We start from the raw sequence: 17,885 nt of genomic DNA on the forward strand, positions 1-17,885 counted from the left end.
AGTGGGTGGGTAATCCGATTATCGGCCCATATGTTACGTCCTTTAAAGACAAATAGTTTTGCTACTCATCATCTACACAAACCACACTTATTTTTATTTTTTAAAATTTTTAAAATTTCTCTTTTGGTATTATTCTTCCTAAACTAATTGAATTCTTCTAGTCATCATCCATAAACCACAGAAAAAAGATAAAAATAAAATAAAAGATTATGTGTAATGTGAGAATGATGAATATAATTTTTCTTGAAAAGAATACATTGTTCATGTTTTATAATTTTATGTAAGATGATATTATTTTTATAAGTTATTTTAACAGAATGGCTTTTATTTGAAACATGATTATATAGATGATTGTAAAAGGAGTTGTATCTCTATAGTTTTCCATTTTTAAATAGACATGCCAAATATAATTTTACTTTTCACAATGATTTTTATAATGACCAAATTTTATGACATGGCCCAAAATACCCATAACTTCATAACCATAAGTATATAGTTGTTTTATTTTTAGGACTTGCAAATATTAAGGTTATATACATAGACCTCAAAAATACTTTACTTGGATAATTATTGAAGTTGTTTTGTGTTTTGACTGAATTTATTTGTAAAAAGGAAGGATTTAGAACATGTGGACGTTTATCATGACCCCTCCCCCGAATACTGGATCACCAGTAAATCACTCCTTTCCACGTGCCTGAACGAAGTTCATTCATGTGCGATGCGGAGGCAATTTCGTCCGCCAATTTTTGCTATATTTGAAGTTCTATAATACTCTATGAAAGTTGCGACCTTTGGGGGTAACGCGTGCTGAAACTTGGTGTTGTTCCACTCCGTTGCCGGTTGATGCATTTGGGGGCACACACGCAAACACGTACTTAAGCTTTAATTGCTCTTTTTCGTTCTTCTTTCAGAGTGCTGTTGGATCTCGTTCTTCTTCTTCTTCTTCTTCTTCTTCAGCTAATTTTGTCGCGTGATCGCCCATCTGGTAAACCTCGTCAACTTTATTTTCTTTTTATGATCGAGGATAGAAATTGTTGATGTCGAATGTTGTTTCCACTCTGTTGGATTTACTTTGAGGCATAATGCTTGGTTAATCGGAAGTTTTTAACTAAAGAGAAAGATCAAAGATGGTATGGATGTAAATAATCTACGTTTGTTGGTGGCCCAACAGGAATCGGAAATGAAATTAAGTTTGAATATCTTAATGCAAATTTTGATTTGGAATAAGTTCGAAGATTTTTGTGATTTAAAAAAGTTGTTTTTTATGTACTTGTTTCTTACCTTCTTGAATTATTTTCGTTCTCAATTGGCTGTTAATTGCTGAGATTTTTATGCATCTGGGGACGGGAATTCTGGAAACATTTGAATTATGAGTTTTTCCTTGAAACCGGACGTGGTGGCCTTGGTTGTTTCACACCTACCAGTGGACATATGTCCTCTTCTTCCCCACCTCATTTCTCTTGACCTCCTCTTCGTTCCTCTCTACTCTGTATCGTTATCACGACCGTTGCGGTAACCATCCAACACCGGAAAGCTTTCTCTCTCTCTCTCTCGTTTTGGTCTTCTAAAATTTTCTTTCCAGCCCCTTCCATCTCTCTGCTCCCGATTGGCCTGTTGGCAAAGCATTCAATCAAAGGTTGTTTTTTCATCTTTTCTTTTTGGTTGTTGTTTTTTTTTTTTTTTTTGTTAAATCCTGGGTCGCTATGGATAAAGGCAAGCGGTTGGCCTTTGAGATGGATCAATTCTGGATTAATCTCTTTCACAAGATGTTTCAGTGACATTAAAAAGGCAGAAAGATTCAACTATTGATGCACCTTCTTTCAATTCTAAAGAGAAACCATAGATTAGAGAACCTCCTCTGTATTGGTACTGCAATTGTTGTTGCGATTTTTGTGAAGAAAAGATTTTGGGGCATTCTGATTTGAGACAATTAAGGAGCTGGAATACAAGTGGAGCGTTATGGATTGTACTGAGAGGGTGCCAAAGAGAGGAAGACACGAGCAAAGTGAAATATTTGGGGACTGGTACATGACTTAACGTTTATTGTTGTTGTTGTTCCCAGGTTGGCGTTTTTCCCCTTTCGTTTCAATAATGATGGAGAGGGCTGATTCGAGTCAAAAGCTATATACATCTATGCGGCTATGGGAATTCCCAGATCAGTATGTTGTTGAGCCCACGGATGGCTCTTCTGGTTCCTTCTTGGCAATCAGTCGTAATGATGGCTCGATGAATCTGATTGGTGGGCTGATTCTTCTTGCTGTTTTGTTTGTCTATATTTATGTTCTCTTAGTTTTGTATTGCTGAGTGGGATTAATGGAAAATGTTGTTCTTCATCGGCTTTTCTTTGTTTTGTGCTGCAGATGAACTTCCAGAATGCAACTCTGTTAGGGTTCCTAGAATTCTGACAATTTTTGGAGTAGTAGGGATGCTGAAGCTCTTGGCAGGTAAAAAGTCTTGTCAATCAGTTAAAAACCATATTCTTTATTCCCCCGCCCAGTAGCTAGTCTAAGAGCTATTCCCCTTTTCAGTTCATGATAAATAAGATACACGAACCATCACGTGTTTGATTATATTGATTTTTGTTTATATTCTACCATGCTTGTAGGGTCATATTTAATAGTGATTACAGAGCGTGAATGCATTGGATCTTACTTGGGACATCCCATCTTTAAAGTTTCATCCCTAAAGATTTTTCCCTGCAATCATTCTCTTGAAAATTCCCCCGCAGAACAGGTAAGCTGTTGCTTTACCGTCTGTTTAGTATGGAAATTGAACTCTAATTGTTCTGTGAACTTTGACAGAAAAAGATGGAGACTGAGTTTTCCGGGCTGCTAAACATTGCAGAGAGGACCTCTGGTCTGTATTTCTCATATGACACCAATTTAACACTGAGGTGAGCATTGTTTCCACATTAGTGGCATCTGTCCATTCTCAATGGTGGCTGGAATTCAAACAAACCAATGTACTTGCATGAATTGGTTGAGTAACAATAAGCGCCCTGATCCTTTCTCAGAAAAAAAGGGTATTGTTATTTGAGTTGTGCTATTTACAAGTCTGGTGTGTAACACACTACTTATTGCGGGACCCGCATAAAAGAGGCAAAGTACCAATATTTTTAAGTAAGCTAATATGGCAAGCTTTCACATCAGCAGTGTATTTAGTGTGTCACAAAGACGTTTGTAAATAGATTTATTCTTATTATTTTTACTTGCACAGAAGCTTTATTCTAAAATTCACTCCTAGTATTATAGCAGCAGAAGCATGTTTCATTGTTCCACCAAATTTGACCAGAGGACGGAAGAAAGAGAGGTTTAGTGTTAGGCGGAAAAGGCGAGCCAGATCAATGTACAATCTATTTAAGCGGGGTTTCAACTTACAACCAAGAACATTTTAATTTAAACTGATGGAGACATCAAATCACCATATACATTGGACATTTATAAATGCAACCTTAACTAATCATTAGTGATATTCATCCGTTTTTTATAAGTTATGCTAAAATTATACTTGTAAAAAAAAAAAAAAGTTATGCTAAAATTATATAAGCCATTATTGTATATTTGTGGCACAGTGCACAGCGATTACATGATCTGGGTGACGAGTCTAAATTGCTTCCACTTTGGAGACAGGTAAGCCTTGATTTTAGAAGTAATTACTTTTAATATATATTTTATTTTTATCTTCTATCCAAACAAGCCCTAAATCTCTAATAGAGAGAATACTCTATTAGAGATCTAGGCTTCTTTGGATGGAATGTTTTTCTGGAAATTTCTGAAATCTTTCAGAAAAATTTTTAAAGAATTTTTTGTAAAAGTGGCGGGGCCCATAGAAAATATGTTTTGATAGATATGTCTTTGAGATATGTTTTTGTTGGAGTAAAAGATGTTTGGATTGAAGGTGAGATTTTATTGTGTGTGATTTATGGTTTTCAAGTCGTTTTCAATTCATTGATGTTTACTTGTAATTTTAGATTTCCAGTAAATAGAGAGTTTTGCTAATGTCACCAATCGGTTTGCCACAGGCAGAACCTAGATTTCTTTGGAACAACTATATGTTAGAATTGCTCATTGATAAAAAGGTCAGTTTGATGCCAAAGCTGTTGTTACCGCTACGTGCTTCATTTTCATATTATTTTTAATGTGTATTTTACTGTGACAGCTGAACATTTATGTGGTTTCCTTTTGCAGCTTGATCCATTCTTGCTACCTGTTGTCCAAGGGAATATCCTTATCGCATTGTTGATTTCAGTTTTTCACTTTAGTTTTTCATGATAACAGATTTTAAATATTAAATGGTGGTTGGATATATCATATGTCTCCATTTGAAGTTTTTCCTTAACTGATCATCAAGCTTTCATCACTTTCAAGCAGCCATTGAGAAAGATATCATTGAAGTTACTCTGATTTCTAGAAGATGCTCAAGGAGAAATGGTATTTAAAGCTTGCATTACCTGTTTAATTTGTTATTCTGTCAGTCCGTATATTTTTAATTTTCATTTGCTTTTTCAACAAGACTAGTTCAGAACTATATTTTTTTGGGAAGAAACTAAGGAAATGAGCAATACACTAATGATTATATATATATATATATATATATGTATGTATGTATGTATGTATGTGTATATATATATATATTTTGATAAGTGAAGAAATTTTATTAACAGAAACTAGGCAAAGCCCGAATACACGGAGAGACACACACACACACACACACACAAACACACATATGGATGAATGATTAATTTATTTTTCAACATTTGACTGACATTCTTCATTTGAAGCACCTCACTGACAGGGAATGAGTATATCAGTTCGAATTATAAATGGGCTAAAAATACATTAGGATGGTTTTAATTCTTGTGTTGTTTGTGAAGCTTTGTTTCAGGATCATTTGTAAATTCTTTCTTGATGGGTAAAGGGAGAAAAATCTGAATTTATAGGTAAATTACTTACCTAAAAATTAATTCAATTCTAAAACAATGTAATCTAGCAACTACAGCAGGAATTGACACAAGTTTATTAACTATAATGGGGCCTGTTAAGTGTGCTTTACAATTTTTTCCACCACATACTTGGTTGCCTTCATGATCATTACGGAGAACATAACCTGGGAAGTGGTTACAATATTTATCAGAATAGAAACTTGTAGAAAGGCCCATTACAAATAAATTTGAGAGATAGATGCTTCATGGTTTGATGGGGCATAGATGATCTGCTCTCCAAAGAAGTCTTGAATTATAATACTTTTTTTTTTATACGTAAAAGTATTATATATAAATTAATAGGAGTAACCAAGTACACTTTTAACATGCTGACTGATTATAATACTTAACATGCTGACTGATTTTTCCTACTACTTTTAACAGATTCTGGCTGACTGCGCGGTAGTATGATTGAAAAATGACCGTAGGAGTATGCTAGAAAAATAAGAACCTAGCCTTATTCTGCATATTGCACTGTAAATTGCATTTCACTGTATTCTCTGTCAAGGTGGCGTTATGCTGCCTTAGTATTATCCTTTGGTCTACTTGACAGTAGTTTCATTTCTTGCAAGGCACTCGGATGTGGAGAAGAGGAGCTGATTCGGATGGTTACGTTGCTAATTTTGTGGAAACTGAGCAAATTATACAATTTAATGGGATTTCAGCATCATTTGTTCAGGTAATATCAGTACATACCTAAATACGAGAACAGTCATGTTACAAATCTGGTGTCTAGTTTTTTTTTCTTCCCTATTTTTGCCCATGTGAATACCCATACAAATATGAGAGGCTAGTGCTATACATAAAGACTAAGCAATATTTTGCATGAGGCACTGTGGAAATTATATTTTGTGAAAATACTGATAAAAAAAAAAGAAATTATATTTTGTGAATGTTAAGAGTGATTACATGGCTGACATATGGGCGCCAATTTTGTGGAGGAAGCGATTATTGTGCCGTTAAATTCCATAGAACAGAATAAAAAGGAAGTACCATGTTAAAAATGTACTTTAACAAACTCTGTGAGAAAAGATACTTGCAATTTGCCAATAAATTGAAGAATGTGATCAAGTGTTGAGAACTGAGTGCTACCAAAATCACAGGTCATTGATTCTTTGCAGGCAAGCAGTTGTAAGTTCATTTAACAATGCCTTAGTGATCTCTCCAAGGTTTTGAAAGACCCTTAGTTTCTTCACTTTCAGATTGCCAAAAGTAGCATGAGTTGGTTGAATTTGCTTCCATGTTTTGTGATGCTAAGACTTCAATATGTATGTGACAAATGCAGAGAGGCCTGAATATCCCCAGTGAGACAGATGATAGTTCCAAGCGTAATGAGAACATGTGGGTAGTGAAAATGTAACTACCCAAGGAAAGCGTTAGCCACATCTGCACTATGACTTTAAAAAGACTAGTCCATTTTAAGCTTCCTTAGAATCACTTATAAAACCCAATTTCAGCTAGTAAGTAGTCAACGTAGGATTTAGCACCCATGACTACCTTTATAACCTATCCACTCCATGTGGATTTTTCGTATTTTAAATGTGGCTTTGGGTATTACAAACTCCCCCACTTAAATTCCTGACATCCTTATCAGAGCCAACTCGTACAATCCTCTAGTATCATATAGTTGGCCTTACTTGGCTCTAATATCATATGAAACAACTCAAGTAAAGCACTAGGTTTACTTGAAAGAAGAATGGGAGTGGGCGTGTGGCAACTTGCATCTAGGTGTTTTTTTTTTTTTTTTTTTTTAAATTTATACTTAGTTATATGTAACCTGGCAGACAGGTGGGGTACTCACCAAATGATTACATATTTTTAATCTACTAATCCCCCGAGCGAGTGTGGGCGATGGGAAGGGCAGGCTGGTTACGCTGTGGATCCCAACATTTGTTAGGGTGTAGCCTAGTGGTCAAAGGGCGGGCCTAGAATGAATTGTCGAAATGGTTGGCAATTTTTTGACATGACCAGTGAACAAGATCTAAATCCAACACAAAATTTGCAGGTTAGGGTTGAACAATCTGACCCTTTTAATTCAATGGGTTGGGTTAGGATTGACTCATATATGACTTGAACTCAATTTGACACGACTTGAACCTGGCACGTGAGATTCAGAGCTGACCATTTTTCTCACAACCTGCGAACTCGACACGAAATTAGCTAGTTAGGGTTGCGGAATTTGACATGTTCAGTTAAGTGTCAGGATAGATTTGGTTAATATATGACACGAACATAATTTGATACAATCCAAACTCAACACAACAATACAAATTGCCAGCCCTAGCCATAGACACAAACATCCTGGGTTCTATTCCACACAAGGAGTTACCTTGCTTTACTCGATACATGGTTCTGGTGTGTGGGTTCATGTAACTAGGGTTTACTCCCTAGAGGTGGGTCCAAAGGCACTACATTTTTTTTTATAGGTAATCAAGAAGTTTTATTCATAAGAAAAATAGGCATAGCCCAAGAACATAGGAAGTATGCACGAGAAGTACCTAACTAGAGTTTACAACTGAAAGTAGAAAATCATGGACATTTAGTCCATTAAAATCAATAACCCCCTCCCATAAGAACAAAATTTAAAAAAAGAGAACTTTAAGCTCATCCATTGTCCTATCGTGATTCTCGAAGCTTCTATCATTTCTTTCCCGCTAAATGCACCAACACATACATTTTTTTTTTTTTATAGTTAATAAGAGATTTTATTCTAAGTAAATAGGCATAACCCAAGTACACAAGAAGTATACAAGTGAGTACACCTAAATACAAGCTAAAGCAAAACAGTACTAAAATAAAACATTACAAATATTCCCATCCCTTACAAGATTCTTCACCCAAAAACTTAAACTGCTAAAAAAAATCCCTAAACTCCCCCATAGAGCACTCACAATCTTCAAAACACCTCTCATTTCTTTCTAGCCCTAAGCACCAAAACAAACATAAGGGAATCATCCTCCACACTGCTGCACTGCCTCTACATCCCACTGAACCTTGCCAGCAAGCCAAAAAATCCACCACATGCATAGGCATCACCCAAGTAATGCCTACCCTTGCTAAAATCTCATTCCACAATATTGTCGCCACCTCACAGTGAAGAAAAAGATGGTTCACAGATTCACCATCCTTCTTACACATAAAACACCAATCAACCACAAATAAACCTCTCTTCCTCAAATTATACATGGTTAATATTTTCCCAAGAGACACCAACCAACAGAAAAAAGCAACCTTGCTAGGTACCTTTGCCCTCCAAATACATCTCCAGGGATAGTCTTTAACTCCCTGACTAACTAATGCCTTATAAAAAGATTTTATAGTAAATCTGGAGTTATTAGTTTGCAACCACAGCAGGTTGTCCTCTCTATTCTGATCAATTTACATATCATATAATCTTCCCAAAAAATCAGATACCTCACCCACTTCCCAGTCCTGCACATCTCTGTTGAAATCCACATTCCACTGAAACATGTTATTAGAAATCTTATAAGACTCAGCCACTGCAGCCCCTTTATCTCTAGCAATCCTAAATAAATTAGGATAAATGTACTAATGAGCTGAATCCCCGCACCAAGTATCATGCCAAAAATAAATATTTGCCCCATCCCCCACATTAAATTTTATGTTTTTAACAAATCCCCCCATAGTAACCGGATGGACTTCCACAAGCCCACCCCATTCACCTCTTTAACGTCATTTGTGCACCAGCTCCCCCACATCCTCCCTTATTTAATATCCACAATTTGTCACCATAATGCATTACTCTCAAAATGGTACCTCCAAAGCCATTTCCCGAGTAGAGCTTTATTGAAAAGCTTTAAATTTCTCACACCCAAACCTCCACATGAAACCGGCTGACAAACTTTGTTCCAACTCACCAAATTAAATTTTCTTTCCTCCCCATTACCATCACACAAGAAATTCTGAAAAATCTTCTCTATTTTTTTTGCAACCCCCGCGAGTAAAGGAAAAAGAGAAAGGAAATAAGTGGGGAGATTAGAAAAGTACTCTTAATCAATGTAACTCTTCCCCTTTTGACAAATAGAGTTTTTTCCAACCAGCTAGCAGCCTCCCAATCTTCTCAATGACCCCATCCCATATAGAAAGTGTGATTTGTGAGGAGCACCCAAAGGTAATCCAAGATATTTCAAAGGTAAAGTACCTACCTTACATCCCAAGATATTAGCCAAATCAAAAATATTCCCGACCGTACCCACTGGAACAAATTCAGACTTAGATAAGTTAATTCTAAGTCCTGAAACAGCTTCAAAGCATAGAAATAAGGCTCTCAAAGCACGGAGATGATTTTGACTTGAATCACTAAGGATTAAAGTATCGTTTGCACAAAGTAAATGTGAAACTGTAATGCTGCATCGTAAGTCATCTCCCACACTCATGCTGTTAGCTAGCACCTTAGAAATGATCTTATACACCCCATTCACCAAACTAATAGGGCAAAAATCCCTCATATCTACAGCGCCCACCTTTTTAGGAATAAGAGCAATGAATGTAGTATTAAAACTCTTAAATTTTAAGAATGAATAAAATTCTCCAAAAACTTTCATAATGTCTTCCTTCACAATATCCCAACATTCTTGAAAAAATGCCATAGAAAAACCATCCGGACCCGGTCCCTTATCTTTAGACATACCTCTAACAACATCAAGAACTTCCTCTTCCTCAAAGTTCCTCTCCATCCAATCTGCACTAAGATGATCAATGGACTCAAAAGGCAGCCCATCTAACTTAGGTCTCCAAGAATATTCTTCCTGAAAAAGCTTCTCATAATAATTCACAAAAAGATCTCCAATCTCCCCCATTGTCAGTAATAAAATTATCACCTACATGAAGAACCTCAATAGCATTATGTCTACGGTGTGAATTAGCCATTTTGTGAAAGAATTTCGTGCATTTGTTACCTCCTTCAGCCAAAGAATTCTTGATTTTTGCCTCCACGAAATTTCTTCCATAAGAGTGAACTTTTCAATTTCTGCCATCCCTTTCTTCTTCTCCTTTTCCTCATAGGATATTTCACCCTTCATCTCCTTTTCCTCCAAAATATGCAGCTACTCAATAAGCTGTTTTCTTTCATTTTTAACATTGCCAAGAACCTTCACATTCCATCTTTTCAAATCCTGTTTAAACGCCTTAAGTTTACCAGCCAAAACAAAGCTTGGTGTGCCAGAAAACTGATATGAAACCCACCACTCCTTACCCTTTCAATAAAACCCTCATTCTCCAACCACATTTTCAAATTTAAAATATCTCTTTCCACTAATAATGCTCCCACAATCCAACATGGTAGGATAGTGGTCTGTAACAATTCGTTGTAGTCTTTTCTGTCTTAATTCCGGAAAGAGTGCTTCCCAAGATGCCGAAACCAAGAATCTGTCCAGCCGGGACCATGTTCTCCCATTTGACCATGTATGGTCCCCTCCCACCATTGGTAAATCAACCAGCTGCAGCTCGGAAATGAAATCAGAAAACTCGGACATAGCTCTAGAAATCATAGAATCACCTACTCGCTCACAAGGAAAATGAGTAATATTAAAATCCCCTCCTCTACACCATGGAAAATCTCACCAACTGCAGATTCCCGTGATTTCATCCCACGAAATACTACTACTAGCATCAGAATTTGGCTCATATACACCAGCAAAAGCCCATTCTACCTCATCATCTACATTCTTAAAGTGACATGCCACCAAAAATTCTCCTACATAATAGTCTACTAATTCCACAGCCCTCCTATCCCACATTACAATTATACCTCCCAAAGCTCCATTTGAAACTAATTCAACCCATCCCACACCTAGGCAACTCCATAAACTATTAATCAACGATTTATTGACTATCTTCAATTTAGTTTCTTGAAAACAAATAACTTCATCCTTCCATTGACAAACCATATTTTTCACCCGGAGACGTTTCCTATAATCATTTAGTCCCCGAACATTCCATGAAATGATCTCGGGCTTCATGACAAACCATTGACAGCCCTTTCCTTGCCTTTTTCTCTTAAGACACTCCCTTCCCTGGATTTGTAATTAATAGTGCACTCCAATCTTTTCAACTCTCTCTTCTTTTTTGATGCTGATCTGGTCAGAATAGGTTATCCAGCTTCTATGGCAATAAGAAGAGCTCTAAACTGCTCTTCAAATCCTTCACAAGAGATTCCAACACAGTTTCTGATTTCTTCTACCTTCCTCAACACCCAGTCTGAAGAATTACTTGGCCATTCAATGCCTGGATTAATAGTACAGAAAGGAACAGGGTTAAGATCTTCATCTGATTCGAACACCTCTCCAGATTCACAAGATTCGGAATCTTCACCTCCAGCAATCACCATTTGTAAGTCAGGTATATTAAATTGAGTGCAGGGAACCTCAGTAAAAGACTTCTCGCTCCCCCTTAACCCTTCACCACATTCATCTTCTACCTTTTCACCATCCCTTGGCACACAAGCTATAAAAGTTTCCTCAATCCCAGTAGCATTATTTGAACTCAAACCCGTGTACTCCTCAGAAGAACCTCCAACCTCCGTCGCAACTTTCAGGGGCATACTCATTGTTGGAATGCTACTGATAGAAACCCCATCACCCGTCGACCTCTTTTGTGAAGTCAGAGGCTGAATCGAAGCCACCTTCTGAGTGGGCTGAGCCCTCTTGAGATTTGCTGTGTTGAGTGACGTGTTCACCTTATTCACTGTAGTAGAGCTCGTCGCCAGAATACACCCAGAAGATTCGCCCCCCGCCGACGACCTAGTCTGAGAAGACAGACCTAGCCTCGGAGCTACCGTAGGCTTGGGCTGGAACACAACTCCTTTTGGGCGAATGATATTTTGAGGCCCACCATACTGTTGAATCAAATGCGAACCAAGCTTCTAGGTTGGGCCTCTAACGAGCCCATCTCCTACATTAGCAATAGAGTCTTTTGGCCCAGGCACACCCCCACCCCCACCCCCTCCCTTCAACTTAGCTGTTTTATCTAATTTCCTGCTAGATACACCACCCAGGCCCATAATTAGGCCCAATCCTTCATCTATTGACTTCAACATTGAGTCCAGCCTGTCTTTCCATCCAAGCAACTCTGCCCGAATATGCCATAGTGACCCTTCAACTTCACCCACTTTCTTCAACATTGCGGGATGCCAACCGTCAACCTCATTATCAGAGAAATTTCGTCGGTTCATCTCCTTCAAGCCATCCTTCTTGATCCTTGCAGTCGACACTGCCAAATCTTTCCCATTTTTGTTACTGTGACCAGGATTATCTTTTGCAGATTTCTTAACAGCTACCAAATAAGGAGCTTCATGAGCGTTAAAGACTCCTCTGTGCAATTTAACTCTACTCACCTCTTTTGCAGCTCCATTAACTCCTCTGTTTTCTGAGACAAGAACAGAGGAGCTTGAACCGACAAGCTCACCCGTTTTCTTCACAAAACCATCCCAACCACTTCCATTTCTTCTTTCAGGAATTGCAATGATTCCTTTCCCCTTGCCCGTACCCAGCTCAACCAGTTTAACAAACCTTCCATACGAATTTTGACATATTTGGATTAGGAAGACTCTGTTTCCTTCCCTTCTAGTCTGATAAGGTGCTCTATTATCCGAGAATCTCAAACATTCCTCGACCACCTTAACCATCCAAACCACCACATCTCCACTACGGTAAAGAACCTTCATGAACTTCCTACACTTCTCTATAATACAAAAGAGATTCCCCCCCTTTCCTTCTGATCACAAACTGTTTTGCTTCAAACCAAAAGCTACACTCCATCAAAACCAACCACCAAAAGCAAAAGGAAGAACGACAAAAGAAAGGAACTAGAACAGAATAATGAAATGAGAGAAACAGAAATAGATTAAAGATTATTCCTGGTGAGAAGCGCCGGAAATAGAAGATGAAAAGTCATAAGAAAGAGAAGAAGACGATTCATTTAGAATTGCACCAACACATACATATAGGCATAGCCCAAAGGCACTGCATTTCTACAGAATGAATAGTTATGCCTACGGCTAAATGGTAAAAAATTTTGTAGGGGATTAGTACTGTATTGTGCTTAGATGTTTTATTTGAGCTGTCTCATGTTACTTTTCCCTTTAATTTCCTCTTGCAGGTTCGGGGGTCAATTCCATTGCTTTGGGAGCAAATTGTTGATTTGACATATAAGCCCAAGTTTGAAATTGTGAGACTCGAGGAAGCTGTGAGTGTTATAGTTATTTGCTCATTGATGGCATTGTTTGATTGTAAATCAAATGCTCTACCTGTTTCTGACTATATTACATAATATGTAGCCTCGAGTAGTTGAGCGGCATTTTTTGGATTTGAGAAAGAAATATGGGGCTGTGTTAGCTGTTGATCTTGTCAACAAGGTACATATTTTCTTCCCTTGGGTAATGAATATTGTTGATGTAAGCAAGCAAGAAGGAGAGGCTAGAAAGGTTGAAGCAAGGGGCTCTCTAGGATAACTTATCTGGTTTCAACAACTATTGTTTTATATAATTTCTACACCTCATTGAAAGCAAAAAGGAATGTTTATGTGCTACGACATTCTATCCATGCACATTTATCTATATGAATTCTTGTGAGTGGATTTGGTATGTGTAGGTGTGTGGACCTTTTAAAATATTCAGCTATTGTTTTACATCATTTCTACACCTCATTGAAAGCAAAAAGGAATGTTTATGTGCTATGACATTCTATACATGCACATTTATCTATATGAATGCTTGTGAGTGGTTTTGGTATGTGTAGGTGTGTGGACCTTTTAAAATATTTTTTCTTACACCACCTTTGTCGCTTTGCAGCATGGAGGTGAAGGACGCTTGAGTGAAAAATTTGCAAATGCAATGCAGCATATTGTTAGTGATGATGTAAGGTAAGAATTTTTTCATACAACCTTATAACATATGCAAGTATGTATCTTATTTTTTCATACTAAGACCTATTGGATTTTATAGATATCTGCACTTCGATTTTCATCATATCTGCGGGCATGTTCATTTTGAGCGCCTTTCAATCCTTTATGAGCAAATTTCGGATTTCCTTGAGAGAAATGGGTATGTTTTCCTGCAGATGGTAACACATATCGAACTTGGTCTTGATAGATGCATTATGTATTTTTGGTTTCAATTCGTATGGGGACAGTATATTTTTTCAGTTTTCTATATTTGTATTGAATAGACTTTCAGCTTTAATCTTTTTTTTTTTTATTGGCACCGGGTGTCAGAAAACAAGGTCCCGACTAATCCCGAGGATGCACAGGCTCTCGGCAAGAAGTTTTCCACAAGTGTACCTCGGGTAATTCAAGCAGAAGTTCCCCCAGTCCAATGGCCCCTAGAAATTGTTTGCACCCAATAGGATTTGAACCTTAGACCTAGAGGGAGCATACCACCAAGACCAAGACCTTTACCACTTGAGCCTATACATTGCTCTATGGAAAGGTGTGAGGAGACAAGATGCAGTATATAGCATTTGATATATATATATATATATATATATATATATATATAGGGTCCGAAGGGCCCTGCCTTGGAGAGGTTCCCCGACATAAAATATATATATATATATATAGTCTCTAAACATTAATAGTTTGTGCTTAGTTTCACTAAACTAGCACGCGTAGGCGATGCTCTTGTATATTTTGTGATCAATAAGTTTTGTTTACCAATCAAAAAAATAATCTGTACTTAAGTTATCTTTTTCATTTCCTTAGAGTTGCAAACATGAATCACTGAACAATACAAGAATAGTTAGCATGCATTGCTGGAATTTCTTATTTATAAAATGAGCAATTTTGTTCCTTGTGGGTATTGAGATATACTATTTAAGTTATTTGCTAGACAATTTTTTATCAGCAAAGTTATTTGCTAGACTTGGTTGTGAAAATGTGCGAAGCATCATTTTTCATTGCTCACACTTTATGTAATCTAGCCAAGACATCTTGTGTAATATATTCCTGAGTTGCTTGTTTGTTAACAATTGGTAGGTACTTTTTGTTGAATGAAAAGGGTGACAAATTGAAGGAGCAACTTGGAGTCGTGAGGACAAATTGTATTGATTGCTTGGACCGTACAAATGTTACGCAGGTAGGTTAACATCAATCGCAAAGATAACTGATAAAAAGTACAAACTATGCCTTCCTGAACCTTGTGTAGGTAGACTATGGCTTCTGTTCACTGCAAGAGGAGATCTTAGAATAGTCATGAAAACTCTACTCTTTACCCAAGCTAAGTCTGTTGAAATTAGAGGAAAAGAATTGATCGCCAAAAATATGTCAAGTTGCCTAGTTAATTATCTTTTTCCTCTTTGGGTTTTCACTCAAGGCATGCACTTCCTTATCCTTAGTGCTCTTTTTGTTATTGTTCTTCTGACTCTTTTCAAGTTTTGGTATGATGGAGAAAGGACCATGTTGTGGTTTTCATATTGATATTCTAATTCTAGACAAGATTAACTCTATTGTTGCAGAGCATGATCGGCCGAAAAATGTTGGAATTCCAACTAAGAAGACTTGGCATTTTTGGTGCTGAAGAAACTATTAGCTCACATCAAAATTTTGATGAGAAGTTTAGAATTTGTGAGAATATTCTTTTTTTCTTTTTGTAAATAATTTTATCTAAAAAATGATTATGTTGATTACATGGTGGTGGTGGTTGCCTGGGATGCATAATCATAATACTGTTCATGTTTCTGCTTCATCATGAAGTTGGGATTTTACTGACAATTGTTTTTGTATCTCAAGTGTGGGCTAACCATGGGGATGACATAAGCATTCAATATTCTGGCACTCCTGCTTTGAAAGGAGATTTTGTTAGGTACTTTTCCATGGATATACTCGGAAACTTTTTTTCCTTGTTTTTTACCATGAATGTATAGCTTTGACATTCTGATTTTTTTTCAATATCAGACATCGCAATTTTGGATTACCTGTGATTTTATAAGCTTAATGTGAGTTTATCTGCAAATTAATAATGAAATGGAATCCCTATTTCCTTGTATAGCTGTGTTACATCAAATGGAGCATTTTGGTATGATTGTTATTGTCTATCTTCCCTAACGTTTTACAACTTCACAGTATCTCATACTTGGTTATATAATTACCCTGGGGGTCACATAGAGACTCATATTTTCCCCCTTCTTCTGCGGAATAATATGGCTCTATTTCGTCTGATTATAGATACGGCCAAAGAACAGTCCAAGGGATCCTTAAAGATGGATGGAGTGCCTTGACACGCTATTATTTGAATAACTTTCGTGATGGGACAAAGCAGGTTAGTATGCTTCTTCCTGCATTCAAAATATAGACTCTAAGTAGTATTCTAGAAATACTAGGTTACCAGCAAGTTTTCTTGGTTTGTCTCACCTAGGGAAGAAAATATTTTTTGACCCAGAGATTTTCTAAACTTGCTTAGTTATTTTTTGGATGAAGACTGTTGAACCATGCATGACCAATTACATTTATATGTCAGATAGTTGACATGTTTTTAATTTTTTGCATTGTTCTTTTAATTTGAAAATTGCCTTATACATGAAGGGGTTATCATACATTCTGTAGAATCAAAGCTGACTTTTTGTTCTCTTGTTGGCACATATCTGAAGGATGCAATTGATCTCCTGCAAGGGCACTACATTGTTTCTGTCAGCCGAGATCTAACTCCCTCATCCCAGAAAAGAGGCCTTGAGGCTGTAGCTGTGAGTACAAGCCAAATGGCAGCTGTTTTGTGCTTTATAACTTGTAGGATACACGCACACATCTGATTAATATATCCACCAAATTGAACTCTGGGTGCTATTGCTGGTATCAAAAGATACTTTGTTATTGGTCCAAAGGACAATTTTATGTCTCTTCTAGTTTTGGTTCTATTCCCGTTTATTACCCATCTCAGACTCTGACCTCTGAATATTTCTTCATGTAGTCTTTTCCGCTCGCTTTATTGTTGGTTTTAACTGGGTTCCTTTTGACAACCATGTCGCTGAGGCAAGGTGAGTTCTTTTTTGTTTGTCTAATGTGAAGGGACAGTGTAGGCATCAGAATAAGCAGTTGCACTAATGTAAAGTATGTTTGCATCCTGTGGTTCATTTGAGAGGAGTTGGAAAAATTCATATACAGGGGTCCTAAGTTGGAAATTGCGAGGCCGAAAGAAAACTATACATACATACGTAGACAAATATACTCCTTTCATTAGTATGAACTAAATCTGTTATTTTGAACATCATCTTGTCTTCATCTTTTTCCGCAGCTCGCTACGATCTTAAGCACTTCTTCTTTTCATTCATGTGGGCCAGTGCGAGTATAACAATAGCATCATTTGTGAGGGCCAATGGCAGGATTTTCTGTAATCGGCCTAGTCTGCACAAGCCTCGTTGATTCTGTGTCTGACACTGAATTTTTGTGAAAGTTGTTATATCTATTTATTCATACTAATTTTTTTTTGTAGTCAATTTGTCATGAACGATTGGTTGGTTCTATCAGTAAGTTTCCAGATACCCCATTTAAGAAGTTGCTGCTTTGGGATGATGTCCGGGTTATTTGTCGTTTGTATAATTTGATAGCTACTTGTTATAATATTCTTCTGTGGGAAACAAAGCAGGTCAGGTTGTGAAAGTTACAGGAACTTCTCAAACAACTAGTTTTATTTTTAGAAATAATATAAGGAACAAGTTAAGAGAACATTTTCCTCCTCACGTTGCAACATCAAACAAATGCATCCCAGATTGCTCAGTCAGTAAATGGAAATGGACCAGACTCATAAAGAGAACGCTCTGTTTCTATCTAGGAAAGCATGAAGGCCCCACAAACACCTCGTCTACGAGCTACTACCAATTTTGCCAAGACCCCTCAAATCACTTTCAATCATTCCAACCAACAAGATTAAAATCATAGAAAGAGATAATCTCATATG

At 37.1% G+C, this 17,885-nt stretch overlaps 1 protein-coding gene across 2 annotated transcripts; it reads left to right on the plus strand.

Moving 5' to 3' along the window:
- The first annotated feature begins 734 nt into the window (after positions 1 to 734).
- Positions 735 to 17,569, plus strand: LOC121263514 (phosphoinositide phosphatase SAC6). 2 transcript variants are annotated; one of them, XM_041166447.1, is made up of 21 exons: positions 735 to 985; positions 2,063 to 2,239; positions 2,361 to 2,444; positions 2,606 to 2,733; positions 2,802 to 2,893; positions 3,572 to 3,629; positions 4,022 to 4,078; positions 4,188 to 4,221; positions 4,350 to 4,430; positions 5,554 to 5,660; positions 13,100 to 13,186; positions 13,278 to 13,355; positions 13,791 to 13,861; positions 13,944 to 14,042; positions 14,972 to 15,071; positions 15,451 to 15,559; positions 15,725 to 15,797; positions 16,160 to 16,253; positions 16,582 to 16,674; positions 16,899 to 16,965; positions 17,223 to 17,569. In XM_041166447.1, the coding sequence occupies exons 2-21, from the start codon at positions 2,092 to 2,094 to the stop codon at positions 17,348 to 17,350; spliced, it is 1,788 nt and encodes a 595-aa protein (XP_041022381.1). In that variant the 5' UTR covers positions 735 to 985; positions 2,063 to 2,091; the 3' UTR covers positions 17,351 to 17,569. The 2 variants fall into 2 exon arrangements, with proteins under 2 accessions (XP_041022381.1, XP_041022382.1); XM_041166448.1 differs by lacking the exon at positions 735 to 985 and adding an exon at positions 1,345 to 1,636.
- Positions 17,570 to 17,885: the final 316 nt, after the last annotated feature.

This window comes from Juglans microcarpa x Juglans regia, chromosome 4S (assembly GCF_004785595.1).
Source record: "Juglans microcarpa x Juglans regia isolate MS1-56 chromosome 4S, Jm3101_v1.0, whole genome shotgun sequence".
In the NCBI taxonomy this organism is placed as follows: domain Eukaryota; kingdom Viridiplantae; phylum Streptophyta; class Magnoliopsida; order Fagales; family Juglandaceae; genus Juglans; species Juglans microcarpa x Juglans regia.